Source organism: Pestalotiopsis fici (assembly GCF_000516985.1).
Source record: "Pestalotiopsis fici W106-1 unplaced genomic scaffold PFICI_Scf_9, whole genome shotgun sequence".
NCBI classification, from domain to species: Eukaryota; Fungi; Ascomycota; class Sordariomycetes; order Amphisphaeriales; family Sporocadaceae; genus Pestalotiopsis; species Pestalotiopsis fici.
The window spans coordinates 2,356,977-2,371,592 of record NW_006917099.1 but is presented as its reverse complement, the minus strand read 5'-3'; the positions used below and the strand labels follow the sequence as shown (position 1 = coordinate 2,371,592).

General features: G+C 48.3%; 3 protein-coding genes across 3 annotated transcripts; 2 read left to right on the top strand and 1 right to left on the bottom strand.

Moving 5' to 3' along the window:
• Positions 1 to 6,784: 6,784 nt before the first annotated feature.
• PFICI_12143 (uncharacterized protein) lies at positions 6,785 to 8,254 on the top strand (the record flags this gene model as incomplete). The annotated part of the gene is made up of 1 exon (XM_007840724.1): positions 6,785 to 8,254. One exon carries the CDS (start codon positions 6,785 to 6,787, stop codon positions 8,252 to 8,254), a length of 1,470 nt encoding a protein of 489 aa, XP_007838915.1.
• A 1,580-nt stretch (positions 8,255 to 9,834) lies between these two features.
• Positions 9,835 to 11,607, top strand: PFICI_12142 (uncharacterized protein; the record flags this gene model as incomplete). The annotated part of the gene is made up of 1 exon (XM_007840723.1): positions 9,835 to 11,607. One exon carries the CDS (start codon positions 9,835 to 9,837, stop codon positions 11,605 to 11,607), a length of 1,773 nt encoding a protein of 590 aa, XP_007838914.1.
• Positions 11,608 to 12,658: 1,051 nt separating this feature from the next.
• Positions 12,659 to 14,387, bottom strand: PFICI_12141 (uncharacterized protein; the record flags this gene model as incomplete). The annotated part of the gene is made up of 4 exons (XM_007840722.1): positions 12,659 to 13,057; positions 13,189 to 13,252; positions 13,311 to 13,437; positions 13,493 to 14,387. The coding sequence occupies 4 exons, from the start codon at positions 14,385 to 14,387 to the stop codon at positions 12,659 to 12,661; spliced, it is 1,485 nt and encodes a 494-aa protein (XP_007838913.1).
• Positions 14,388 to 14,616: the final 229 nt, after the last annotated feature.

The following is a 14,616-nucleotide window of genomic DNA, read 5'->3' as shown; positions in this document are numbered from 1 at the left end:
GTTGGTCATATACGTAATTGTAATTTCTAAAACATTTACGCTCTTAAGAAGGCCAACGGCCTCACAACTCCTAGCGGGCTTCGCCAGGTACTGCTCAATGACATTGCCGGCAGCCCTCCCAGATGACTGAAGCTGATTTGAGACCATGCTCTTCCCTGTACGACCCGGGCAGGAGCGGCACTCTGAATACGAGCAAACGGAAACAAAAGACCACGTTCCGATGAGACGACTACAGATGATGTAGCATGTCGTGGTACAGATCCTAGCACCGGCCTTGTCGACTGCCGTAGTCAAGTAGCCCGGACCCTGGAGCGCGACAGAGCTCTATATGACGTGAAGTCCCACATGTCCTAGCATTGTATGGACGCCATCGACAAAGTCTGCCAGAAATCAGGAAGGGAGCTTTATCCGTATGCCAGAGACTTCAACTCCTTCTTCGCTGACCGCCTTAATGAATGGCTTGGAAAGTGTGAGTCATCGTCTCGAAAAGCTGACACGCCCACGCCGGCGTAGGTAGGTACCTACCTACCTATCCGGGGGCCAGGGCCACGTGTGCAGCACGGTGAGCCACCCGAAGCCCAATAAAAGTCACCACTCCGTACCCAGGTGAATACCTACCTGCCTAGATATATGCCATTCCTGCATGCTAATAAATATTAAGATGTCAGATCTCATCATTATTTGACGCAATCTTAGAAGCAAAGAAAGACTGTTAATTAAGTTAGCAAACTTAAACCTTGGTGGGTGGTCGGGGATCGTTAGTTTGTATGACCGGGGCGCCCTGAAGTTTTTAAAAACCTAAAGCCTACTTTAGGTATCCAAATGTTTGTTAATAATAGTGGCAGTGCGGGTACCCAGGTAGCTCCCTTCCAGAATCTATATAAACATGCGCCTCGCCTTGGCCCAAGTATCAGAATTATCTGCCAGATTTCAAACATATCCTACAAACACGAATCACGCAACATTCGCCAAGCCACAGACAGCAACATATTCCTATACTACCCAGAGCAAGATTCACGCAATATCATCAACCTCGAGCCCCTACCACGACGCGTCACTAGTTCCGCACAATGGTAACTGTTCTAAAGTGCCGGACGTGCTGGAAGGGATTCGGCCTTTATGCGGCTACAATCCTGCCTTTCATCGTCGTCTGCCATGTTCTTCTGGCCAGCACAGCGGTACGCAATACCTACTGGCTCATGCGGGCTATGATTTGGCTAGTCTATTACATATCGACTCTGTTTCTAGCAGTCCTTGTTACCTTTTTCGTTGTTCGGGCCAAGGAAAGAGAGGAGACCTCACCAGAGGAACACTTCCATGTTGTGGATACTAGGGAAAGAAGGGACCTATATTTCCAGCGCAAAATACAGCAGTGGCACCGGGACCTCGACGAACTCAGAGCTCAAAGACATCGTCGAAGACGGAGGCCGATCATGGATCGGAGGGGGGGAAGATTGGGGGGAAGATAAAGAGGACTGTCTGACCGGCGGTGGTTGCATCTCAGAATGAAATGAAGGAGGCTTGCGATGGGGACCACCACTACAGAATGAATACGAAATACTTTTACCACCTTATAATAATTCTAATGTGAGAGTGTGTACCATATCCGCAACTTGACCGTAAAAAGGACATTAGCACCTTCTCTTCACTTAACAAATTCGACTATCATCACACCATCCCTGCGCACGGAACTTACTATCACTGTACGATAATGGCCAAAGATGCATGCTCGCAATCGTTGGAGAACGATCACGAACTGGGACCTATATGCCCATGGGACGGAACCGGTGCCATACAGTATCTATCATGACAGGTCGGTGACTAGTGAGTGCATCTTTGGGTCTTGTGACGGTGCTTCGGCGCGGCATACACGACGCCTTTTTTTTTTCTTTACCGACGGCAAAAAGGCTAATTGAAAGTAGGTTGACGTATGATAGCAGTGGTGTTTAGTGAGTGGTCAAAGAATAATGTATTGAGCTGTCTTCTCTATTAGGGCTACTCCCCACTAAAAGCCTTAAAAGACACAGCCAAGATAGCCATTGTAATTCCCAATACAAGTATCTAAAGCAAAATCAATATCATTTTTCTCTTAGTTCATGAGATATGGAGTTTTATGATTACTCACTCAAATCAAACTCAGTGGTTATTTGAAGGTTTCCCGCATCATCAAGGCAATCGCACCAAAAAATATTTGGTGTATCACGCTTTACGGCACACGGTCGGCAAGAAGCCCCAAAACCCCCACTAAAAATATTATTATGTAGTTAGCTATAAGATTATTTCACGATCTAAATAAAGGCAATAATAACTTTTGCTGGCACTATAATTACATATTAATAAACAATGAAGTTTTATTAGGGATTAAAAAGGATACTCACCTGCATAACTGCATTTGCGTTCCCAATACATCCGTTTAAACCCATAGTACTAGTAATATAAACCCCTGCTTCGTTTTTGCAGGAGGCTTGTAAAGTCGGGTTGTCGACAATTTCATTCTCAGTCGTCGAGATAATGTCAATGCATGTGCTCGCAAAGCCGCCACCGGCAATAGATGGTCTGGTAAAAAGGAGGAGAAGAAGTGCGGGCAATATCATATTGGAAATTCAAGGCGTGAAGTGGCAAAATATGTTAAGAAGTTGATGCAGTTAAATGTTTGAGTGAAGGAAAGGATCGGTGAATGGATGTTGTGCTAGTATTTATATTTCATAAGCGTTTTGCATGGAGTCATGCGTTAAAATGCCCTTTCAAACCATAAACATAAGCCTTATATGTATTACAAGTTTGTTCCTGGTCCAAGGTTCTCCGCAGGTGACCTCATTACACCGAGGGTGGGATGGTCCTGAGTAATCAAAAATTGGTATTCTGCCTAAAGATGTTGGGTACACTGACAAGGCTTGATAATCTGCACATATAAGTGGCCTCATGACTGCATTAATACCTCATATCGTCTGGTAAGACTGATGCCAAAGCCTCGTTATGCTGCAGATGTATGCTGAGATCTGCATGGCTCTCGAATTGAGAATGCCTTGCAGCATACTCTGTGGGGCTGAGGTGAGATATTAGCGAACCAGACATAGTCGCTGCCCTCCCTATACTCTTCCTGGTCAATAAGAGCAGCAATAAATGTACTTTATGAATCAGCAGCTGCACAGTTCCGGGATCACAAAGTTCTAGCCTTATTCTTTGGCATCCCTTTGACAAATTAATGGAAACCCGAAACATGTCTGCACACTTTATTGGCTTGGGTGATCATTAGATGAGAAGAGCATGGACATACTCTGCAACTCGTGGATACCATGGGAGTATCGACAATCTAGGGCAGTGCTTCATGTTGATCACAAAGCTTTCTGCCAAGAAAGCTCAAGATGTAAAGTTGTGAGCGCCCGATTTCTCTTGGTACATTTTAGATACCTAGACAAGGTATATTATAGTGTCTACTTCTGCCCTCTCCAATGATCCATTATTGGTTTGTACTTCCGATTGTGAATGTTCTAATTAGTCAATGAACGCTCCTCTGACTTGCACACCTTCGGCGATGTGATTCGTTGCCAGTCGTAGTCACATCGTTGATACAATGTCTCCATGTGTCCTATATTACCATTTGAGGATGTCTGACCTAAGAACCTGTCACAAGAAGGCAGAGCTCTGGGCAGAATATGACCTGTCCTGGGACAGGTCAGGCGTGTGATGCAGTTCAACGCGATAGCCAAAGTAATTGCTGAAACCATCCGAGACAGGGCTCCGACCAACCCAACTTGAAGACCATATTGGAATGGGTTGACATTGGTATATTGGCCAATAGTTGACATGATTGGTTTAAGCAGGAGTATCAGTGAGGTTCTGCCTACTTTCCTCGACACTTTCCCCCACACTGTCTCCAGCATCCGCATCCTTATCGGTGTCAAAAATGCCCTAGAGAAACTTATCATTTTGATTTGCTCCCAGACTAAATTCTTCCTTCTCTTTCGGCCAATTCAACCACGCGGCTGTCGCTATACTGACTGTGTGGTCATTGTCGAGCGCCGTTGCCTTTTGAAGCTCTTCATGATCTATCGGCACAAGTATTGAGTCCAAGTCTGGATCACACCCGCACCAAACCATGATCAAGGCGGTGGCAACAGCCCAAGCCTCGATGGCAGACGGCAACCAGGTCTTACGGGGTCTGGTATGCGCACGTCTTGCTGGGTGGTTTGCCGCAGAAAGCACGATGCTTTGGTAGTGTTGTGTAGGTAGCTATCTCCAATGTCGTGCTGCTGGCAACAGGCACTGGTGACTAAACAACTGCCTCACTGTGGCGGTCCCGCTGTAGCCTGGGGATTTGTCCCATTGCTACCGCGGCTAACTCATCTCTCCTTGCCAGATGATGCTTGGCCAAGGGATGCTGGGGTCTCTTCTGGGCCATAGTTCGTAACATTTCCAGACAAAAACAGATTCAAGAGAGAAGAATCGTATAGAAATTTTCCGTTCATTAGCCATGTGTTACGAACATGCACACTTGCATATGGCAAACAAGTGTGTCAGTATCTTGGCTAGCGCTCCCTGTAAGCCTAAACCCACATACCATCTATACCATCAGGTTTATAGCCTTATAGCGCATACAAGCCATCACACCAAGAATGTAGAAAAATAAGAGGTTACCAGACTACTACCTAAGCAGGCTGACCAATGGCGCTGCTGCGTAGCGTGGCATTAATGGGCTTCCGGCTGTGCTAGGTAGCATTGTTATCTTGACACCTTCCGTGGGTGCAAAGTTTCTCCCCATAACTTTTCCCACACTATAGTTTTCTTCCTAATTCATCATCTTTCCGGCCACTGATGAGTCTTTCTGCATTGATGCATGCATCAAGAGGACCTACGCCAACCGATTACCTTTCACACTGCATGGCCCCACTGCTTTTATTCAATTGTAACACCTACCTACCTAGGTATGCATTCCAACCCAAGGATCACCAGGCAAGACGCAGAAGGAAGATATTTGAGAAACAGCCTTAATGTCTAAGGCCTCCTGGAGCTTCGTCAGTTTTTATTTCCGGATGGCAATGCGACAGCTTCATGTTACATAACTGTCAGGCGGTGGATCATAGTTCCCATACACTGGGATGTGCTTGAGCACACTGATCAACACAACGGTGTTCAAATAGACGTACCTGGGGGTTAGCCGAGGCCACCCAAATAAGCGTGCACCTCGTCACAACTGGAGGCGCAGAACATTTGAACACAGATCAATAGGTACGTTACACAATATCTACAGATGTCTGTGGTTTGATTTGCTTTTTTTTTTTTTTTTTTTTTGCGCGTTCAAGTCGGTGTTTGTGGCATTGAACAAAAGTGTAAAAACAAACACGATTGCAGCATTGAAGCGGATGCTGCCGAATCTAGCTCTTCTAGGGATAAACCTGGCCGTTCTGCATGCGCTATCTTTTTGGCAGAAGCGGGGTTTGGCCAAGAAAAACTGCGTCAGCCAATCGAGTTATCCCCTTAGCTGGCAAGCACCACGGTTCCCAAATAAGGCAGGTTTTGGTACAGCTAAGCCATTAAGTTGAAGTGAACCGCTTTTTCTCACCAATTATATATCGTACTGCCAGCATATATTCTTTGGCTTTTCTCAAATAACTACACAATATAAGGCTCGTAAATATCAAAAAGCGAGATACTAGGTATTACGCATTTTAGGAATCGACTGATATAGTTTTTATATTGTTTTGCGAAAATCTACGCGACTTTAAGGTATAGCCCTGCAATACCGCGGCGCGATTGGTTCACTGCAGCAAGTCACTTCTGGGGTGGTGATCGGCAAACCGTGGTGCTTGCCAACTAAGGGGATATTTGCTTAAAAATGCAACACGGCCGTTGCGACAAACGTGAATTTACCATGTAAGACGTTTTGAGATCTTCGCTATCTATTGCCATAATAGACCTGATTCGTGGCGCAACAGCTCGGAAATTGCCAACCTCATGCGTGACCCAAAAGATCAGCCACTCGAGTTTAGAAACACCAATTATTATGGCAGGATTTCCAGGAGATGGTGGGTTGGAACCTGGTTTGCCGACATCTCAGCTCGGCGCATCCTCATCCCGCTGTAAGGCTCTTTCAGTCCTCTGTCGCTAAGGCGTACAAGTTGGTGAAAATGCGCGCACGTTGCCCCGGAAGTCAGGGCTCCCCCGTCCTCCTTCTTTGCAGCTGGCTTTTGCATCGCGCTCTGACTATCGGAGTTCCTTGTAGCCGAAGCCCAACAATAGCTGCATCGAAAGGAACTGGATTAACTGCCAAGTGGGATGGCGAAAACTATGGGCAAAGCCAAACCCCCAGGATTCATCATTACCATATATTCTGTGCAATGCTGCGTCGCTCAGAAGTCTGATGAGTAGTTATTACGGTTAGGTATCCTTACTCTGCGATTCGATGGCTCTCGTGGCAAAGGTATCGGGATATGATTGGGGGTAGTGTCCCACCGCAACTCTAGACACAGCACCAACATTATTTATTGATGATTTGCTCAGGACAGCGGGAAGGCATATTTTGGTAAGGCTGAGCTCTCCTCACCCATGCACTTTCCCGTAAGAGGTCTTGTGCTTTCAGGATGCGGGGTAGAAATGATCAACAAAAAACTGACCTGTATCACTTGCCCATGAATGGCTTCAGTTTCTCTAAGCTGCTTGCAATAAGCTTGATTGCATTTGACTTGAACGGATTGATTTGACTTTCACTGCCAGGCGCACTGATCTGTGATATCAGGTAGAAGGACGCGGTGTGAGGCACCTCGCCCTGTGCCTCCTATCCAAAATGCGTCTTCTAAGTCTTCAGGATGGTAGACTCAGCCTTACCAAATTCAACAAGCATATCCCTTCATATGCTATTCTTTCTCATACCTGGGGCGCAGCTGAGGATGAGGTGACATTTGAAGATGTTAGTCGGAATGAAGCAAGGAACAAAAAAGGATACGACAAGATCAAATTTTGTGCAGAGCAAGCCGCCATCCACAACCTCGAGTTCTTCTGGGTCGATACATGTTGTATCAACAAGACTGACGTGCAGGAATTTCAAAACGCCATCAACTCAATGTATCGTTGGTATCAAAATGCGAAAGTGTGTTTTGTGTATATGGCCGATCTTAGCACAGAGGGAACCCGTCAGACACACCAAGATTCTGCTTGGAAAGTACGTTTCCGACAAAATCGATGGTTCACTCGGAGCTGGACACTGCAAGAGCTGCTTGCTCCGCGCGAAATTAAGTTCTATTCCAACGATAATCAATTCATTGGCGACAAGGGATCCCTGGTACAAGAGTTGGAAGCCATCACGAGAATTCCAGCCTCTACTCTCCTTGGCGCTGACTCGGCTCCGTTTAGTCTGGAAGAGTGCATTTTTTGGGCTGGGGACCGTGAGAGCACGTACGAAGAGGACAAAGCCTACTCTTTGCTAGGCCTGTGCGGCGTTTCATTGGCACCTAATTACGGTGAAGGGGTTGAAGATGCATTCGAACGTCTCCGTAAAAGGTGTCACAAAAAGCGCAACAAGCAGGGAACAATACAGGTCTATGAATCAGGTGGAAAGGACAATTGGCATTACGACAGCCAAGCTCACGAGGCTCTTCAGCTATCAAGAGTCGCCGAAATCTCCCCCTTTGCGCAAAGTCACCCGAACAATTTCGAAGAAACGGAAACGGGACCACTGAACAAGACAACGAGACGACTTGTCGATATAAAGCGCGATATGGAAAGGGCCAGTCAGCAGCGAGACGAAGAGAACATGAGGGAGATCGAAAGAGAGCGGGAGCAGAAGACGCGTGAGATCAATATGATTCAGAAGCAACAGATGGACTGGAAAGTCCGAAACGAGGAACTGCACAAACAGGTGTACGGCGATATGGAGAAGCGGATGCAGAAGCAGGCAGAGGAACATCAAGCTGAAATAAGCCGGCTACAGGAGCGGATGGAGGCAATGTCGGCAAGTACCTCAAGTCCGGCATCCAACTCCGTTGCACTAGTGACGCAGCCGCGAGAGGAAGAAGACAGTTCCGAATCTTCCGGATCCTCCTCCGACTCACAAGCAGAGCAGCGCCGACGAGAAGATCGACGGCGACGAGAACAGCAACAGCAACAGCTACGACAAGAATTGGATTACCGAATTGCCATCGAACTTGATTATCAAAGACGCTTCAATGACCCGTACTTCTTGGAGGCTAGAATGGCGCCCGTCCGTTGGAATCGAGGACCTTGCAATGACCCATTTTGTGATATATGCAGGTTTTAGGCATGGAGTATGTTACGAACGTGAGCGGTTTTTGTGTCCGTCACCCCAACGATGTCCAGGCAAGTGGGAACTTGTGTGAGAACGCCTGCACTAGTGATGAAGGGCGAAGTTGATTATTTTTGATGAATTCCCATTGGTGTTTAAACTGGTCTGATATAGGTGTCAATTGTGTGATGTATTGATCCATGTTCTGCACCTGCAGTTTCGACAAGCTGCACGCTTATTTGGGTGGCACTGGCCTGGGAAAGCCCGGGAAGGGCCGACCGGCGGTCATTACTTAGTAACTAAGATTCCCCACACGGGAACGGAGGGCTTTCGTTGCCAGATGAATACATCACCCATCTTGACTCCAAATATTTCGATTTTTGGAAACGCTCCTCTAGCGCCAGCTAATCCCCGGGAGCCTCCGTACATCTATCTGGACGCCATGGCGTTGTGTGGTGTGTTCAAGCACACCCGGGTGTATGGGAACTATGATCCACTATCTGACATATATTATCCTATATACAGCCTTACCGTAAGAACAGCATGATAGGCCCAGCGACATTCTCCGTGCAGAAAATCTTGCCGGGATAATTCAATATATTGATTTCGCCCTCACTCCGCTTTACTACTATTGGCCGTGTATAACCACACTTGTTTCGTGGAATATGTGGGAGTCGGTCCCGAGGTCACATCCGTACGTGTTTCAGGTAGTAACTACACATCCTTCTGTGACTTCATAGCCTTGTCGCCCTGACTGTATCGAACTAGCCGCAGAAACCCAGGTCCCTCTGTGCTAATCATAAACAGGTCAGTCTTTTCGAATTGCGCAGTGGTATTCACAACGAACCCGGCCTGATTGTTTTATATACGATGATCGAGATCATTGCTTAAAGTTTCATTGACAACTCCTCTTAGCCACCTACCACTCCTCTGTGTTTTTTCTATCAATCCCTATCGCCCGACACGAAATGATACTCATACCACCAAGGCTGCGTCAGGGCGAGTGTAGTGCATGTGGCTGGGACTTTTCCGGTCAATATGAGATAACTCGCAAACAGCGGCTCGAGAGAATAAGCCAGCAGTCGAGGGGGTTCGATGCGCTGTTGCTTTCAGTTCAGAAGACTGGCTGTTTATGTTGTGCTGTCTTGAGAGAGCTCGCAGTAAATAATCTCCTGGGCGCTACGGATGGTGTGTCATTCCAGTTCGAATTTGGCCGAGGTTATTTCAACGCCCATCTTTCTGAGAGCTTCGGGTATCCAACCAGCGAGAAATGGATGTTCTACCTGCCTGGATGGGGCTCTCATATACGCAACGAGCAAAATGATTACCCAAACTTTACTGGATCCGATAACTCGATCGCCTTCGCCAGAAAAAAGCTTGCAGAATGTCTAGACATGCACACCTCCTCATGCGATCTGCGTGCCTCTAATTACGCAACGCCGAAACGCCTCATTGATGTAAAATCCTGCTTTCCAGACGTGAGACTGGTACGTACGACCGACAAGAGCTATGGTCAAACAGCGTCACGGGGTTACTTCGCTCTGAGCCACTGTTGGGGCGGCCACGGAGAGGACAGTAAAACACTTCTCAGCAACATGAATAGCAGACTCGAGCGCATAGCGTGGCAAGATCTGCCGCGCACTTTTCGGGACGCCATCTATGTGACGCGGCAGCTCGGCTACAGCTACCTATGGATCGATAGTTTCTGTATAATACAGGATGATCAGAAGGACTGGATCGAGGAAGCTGTGCGAATGTTTGAAATCTACTCTTCGGCTGTCTTAGTCTTGGCCGCTCATCACGCCAAGAATAGTCAGGGTGGACTTTTCACGAGGGTCGGAAAATCACGCGAGGTGCGCCTCGCGCTCCCCAGCTCCAGCTTTGAGAGCAAACACATGCGCGACCTCCCAGCTCTCATCGATATGATCGGCCACCGAAGTGACGCGGTGTGCCCGTTGATCAATACTGGTGAGGAGACGACTACAAACGAGGTAAAGACCACATATGAGGTAGCGCCGCTGTTTACACGTGCATGGGTCTTTCAAGAGCGGATGATGAGCCGGCGTATGCTCATCTTTACGGCCAGCGAGATGGTATGGCAGTGCAACGATGACATTTCTTGCCGTACCCGGAGCGGCGTCGACAATGAAAGCTTTAGAGCCCTTTTTCAGGCTGTGATGGCCGGCAGGAAGCCTGATGTTTGGGAATACGGCCCGTCCCACGTGGGCTTCAAGAGTCGGTTGCCAAGGCTGGGCTCGAGGCTTCAATTTGACATGGAAACCAAGCAAAATATTTGGTACATGGCAGTCGAGAGATATTCCGATCTCAGCATAACCAAACCTGATGACAAGCTGCCTGCCATTGCCGCCATCGCCCGTAAGCTGAAACAATTCATGCGCCCCGAAGACCAGTATCTTGCCGGGCTTTGGTCGGAGAGCTTCTATGAAGACCTGCTGTGGAGAGTTCGTCCAGGTCGGCTTCACGATAACGCTAGAGGCATCGATCGCATCCTCAGCGCGCGACCTCATCATCCCAGCGGGGGGAGCGAACCCTGCTGGCCGGCGCCGACGTGGTCATGGGCCTCTGTTCAGGATCCCGTCTCCTTCATGATTCATCGATATAAGCGTGTAGGTCACGAAGCCAAATTGCATCCGCAATGTTCAATTGAGAAGTTCACGACCTGCAATCCTGATCAGGATCAGTTCATGCTGCCAGCTAGGAATTTATGCAAATTGCCCATGGAAGCCAGGACAGTCCCCGCCCGCCTTCGGAAATTAGAAGACGGCAAGGGTCGAATATTTTTCCAGATTGGCCTGACAATGATAGACGGGGAGTGCATCCACATTCACCAGCACCGGCATGGCTGTCGAGTCCACGTCGACGCGGATCCGTGGCCTAAAAGTGGCTGGGAAGCTGTAGATCCGACGCACTTCTACGGCGGCGACGGCGGCGGCCGTGATGACGACCTCGATGAAGAGAGGATACAACGCCAAAATAAAGACTATGATAGTGATGCTGATTCTAGCGATTACTCCGCAGAAGATGTCAGCCTCTCCGGCTACGATTCGGAGAACATTCTAGATCTGCCTCGCCCGCGACATCGTTCCAAAACCAAAACCAAGCATCATTGGTGCAAACCTGTCCAGTTGGCCGAAGTAGCCTATGTCACGGGTGTAACCGACGATTCTACTAGTAGGAATAATAGGCATGCGGATCGTCGTAAACGCTATATCTTCATGATCTTGCAGCAAGACGGCCCATATTTTGCACGGCTCGGTCTGGCGCGGGTCGACGAGCTCGACTCAACAGTACGCCTCTTTGCCAAACTGAAACGCATACAGCAGACTAAGCGACTGGTCATTGTGTAATACTTGGGTGGAATATTGCTGAATTAGAGTTTGAAAGAGCGCACAACCCTGATCATGTCTTTTGTTTCTTACCTTTTTTTTTTCTTATGGGGCGCTATAAGTTTAGTCCGGATCAAATCGCAACGCGGGACTTCAGGCAGGCAATCAAATAGTGAATTGAGCATATGTGTGCAATAAATGCCATTGATTTCATGTGAAGAATGATTTGCTAAGAGTAAAGCAGGCCTTTCAGAGCCACATGGCTGTCAATATGCTGAAGCAGATACCGACACAAGTGTGACGTTTTGTCGCACTGACCTAGGATACCTACCACAAATCCACTGCTCAGGTATATCAGATAGCTCTTTAGCATCTCTCTTTTATGCTCTCTAGGATTCACTCAGACACTTTTCTTTGTGCCGACTGCTTTTAAATAGCAAATCTTTTAATAAACATAAGTATGTCGAAAACCTACTAACCTATAATGCAAATCTCTTACGGAATTCCACAACAGGCCACCAAACTAAAGCAACACCTAGAAAACGAAGAGCTCAAGGGCTGGTGACTACCCATGTAGAATGAGGATTTGATCAGAGATGGAAAAAAGAAGACAAAAAACATACAACACCGAGGATTCCCCAGTGGTCACCCACCTGAGTACTGATTCGGCGATTAGTTACTTAATTAGGGCAGAGCGAACGGGATGCCATGTTTTCAACTATCTATGGTCGTATGTATCAGTTCTTTAAACAATTTAAAATATAATCTTAAAATAAAAAAAACTGAAACAAATACACGTGGTGACGCACTCGGCGAAACATTCACTCCCTAGAACATTCTCCAATCTGTCCATCAAGTCAGCAAACGTCAACCAATTTCATTTCTCAAATCGTCTTCCTTCAATCCAAGGGTTGTCGACACCATATCGATTCCTTCGTTTCGTTTTCTCTTTTCACTTCAATGGTATGTGTAGAAACTGTAGGACACTGTTGGTGCTTAATAGTCTAGCGTCAAGGAGACACAATGATTCATCTTATCAACTCCCAAGACCCATTACTAGGGAGTCTCGATACTATGATACAGCGTGCGGTTCCCAATTCATCCGTTTCCTTGTCCTCAGCATCCAAGACCAGTGCTCCCAGGGATTGCGGGCCAGAGCCTCCATCTCGTGAACGTCGGAGTGGTTGGGCCCGCCCGAGGCCAGGCCGCGCTGGACGGCGAGCCGGGCGTACTTTGTGGCGGCCCACGGCTCGCCGGCGCCATTGTACTCGATGGCCGCGTACGTGTAGGCCTCGTACAGCATGGTCCACAGCCGCTCTTGCTCGTACAGCGAAATCATGAGCTCGGCCATGGCCGGCGTCGCCTGCGAGCTCGGCGCCCACTCGCGCAGCTGTTTGCGGATTTCGAGGATTTGGTGAATCCGCGCGTCCGAGGCTGCTGTCATGTCGCGGTTCTGCATGCATGCGCTGCACTATAAATTATTGGATATTAGTCCTCTCGTTGCATAACACCTTTCTTGGTTCTGCGCAAACCACTTGACTTTGGCACATTTTACAATGATCGTGACGTGCTCCTGATGGTGAGATGAAGGAATGCGCTTACTGAACAGGGAAAGTGCCATGAATTATCGAGGCGATCAAGTCGGTCTTGTCGCGTTTGAATGGGGCTAGATCTTGATCAGTACTGGCCTCTACGATGATGATACATGCGAATTTCAGACATACTCTATATAAGAGATGGTGATTTCCTCCCCGGCGGCAATGGGGCGTGCAGCATGGACGTGCTGTGCAAATGTGGCCGGGTCGAAATAATACTCGGCATTTGGCCGGCAGTCATGGTTCATTCGTGAAACTAGACACCATCAGAACAAAGCTTCCAACCCCACAGGCTCTCTCATATCACTTACTTTCTGGGAAAACAGTATAAAAGTTCTCATCAACCCCCTCGTCATTCTTTGGGACAATTCCATCGAGCGTGATATCAAATGAATTGGTGTGTATAATCTTGGAGACCCTCTCGGCATGATCTGCAAAATCATCATCGTGCGTCGAAAGTGCCATGAAGATTCCTCGGTGGGCATCAGAAAGTCCCCCCTCCACGGCCGCAACCTGCAACGCCATCAACTCGTCGGCCTCGGCCAGGTCGGTAAAGAGGTTGTAGTCAATCATGACCGAGGGCGTGGTGCTCATAATGTGGTCGCCCGCTTCCAGATTGCGCTGCGCAATGAGACCCTTGCCTTTGCCGGGCATCTCTTGCACGCGCCACAGCGGGCTGCTCTCGTCCTCGCCAAGGTTGAGGAGAAAACCGCGCTGCTCTTCTTGCTGCTCCTCCTCTGCCGGTTCCCCCGTAAAGTAGGCAGAAAAGGCTACCGACTTGGCTATTGCGATAGCCGTGCGCGCCGACGTCAGGATGCTGATGCCTCGTCCCGAGGCAAAGCCTGGGTGCGTGTAGACGCAGTACGCTCTGGTGCCATTGGGCGCGCATGGGGTTGAGATGGGCCATAACCGCGATGCCTCTTCGATGGCTGCCTCGTCGTCCTCGCCTGATGGCTGCGGCTGCGAGTTTGCGCTTGCGTCTCCTGCCGCGTGATACTCGACGCTGTTTTCACCATGACAATGGCTGCTGTCGTCGTCGTGGACATGCAGACCGCACCACCCACCATTCTGTGCGCCTCCCAATAGCAGGTCATCAGTCCTGCTGGAGCCATAGTAGTCCTCTGCGAGACTTGCGACTACATGGTCTTTTGCCGCCTGGGCGCCGCCCACGATGTGTAATGCGCCTAGGACGTGAAATAGCTTCATTCTCATTTCATTCCTCGACCGTCCTGTTGTAGTAGGCTATGGGCAAAACGAGAGGTACAAGCGTGACCAGACGAATGTAATGAAATCAAACAAACCATTTACAAAACAAAATCTTTGTACATGGCTTTTTTGCCTTGATTAAAAACACGAGGCAGACGCACTTTAGGATAAATGCAAAGAGAGGAGCTGAAGTGCCTTGTCCCGAAAAGGGAAGCCTCGGAAGCTTGCC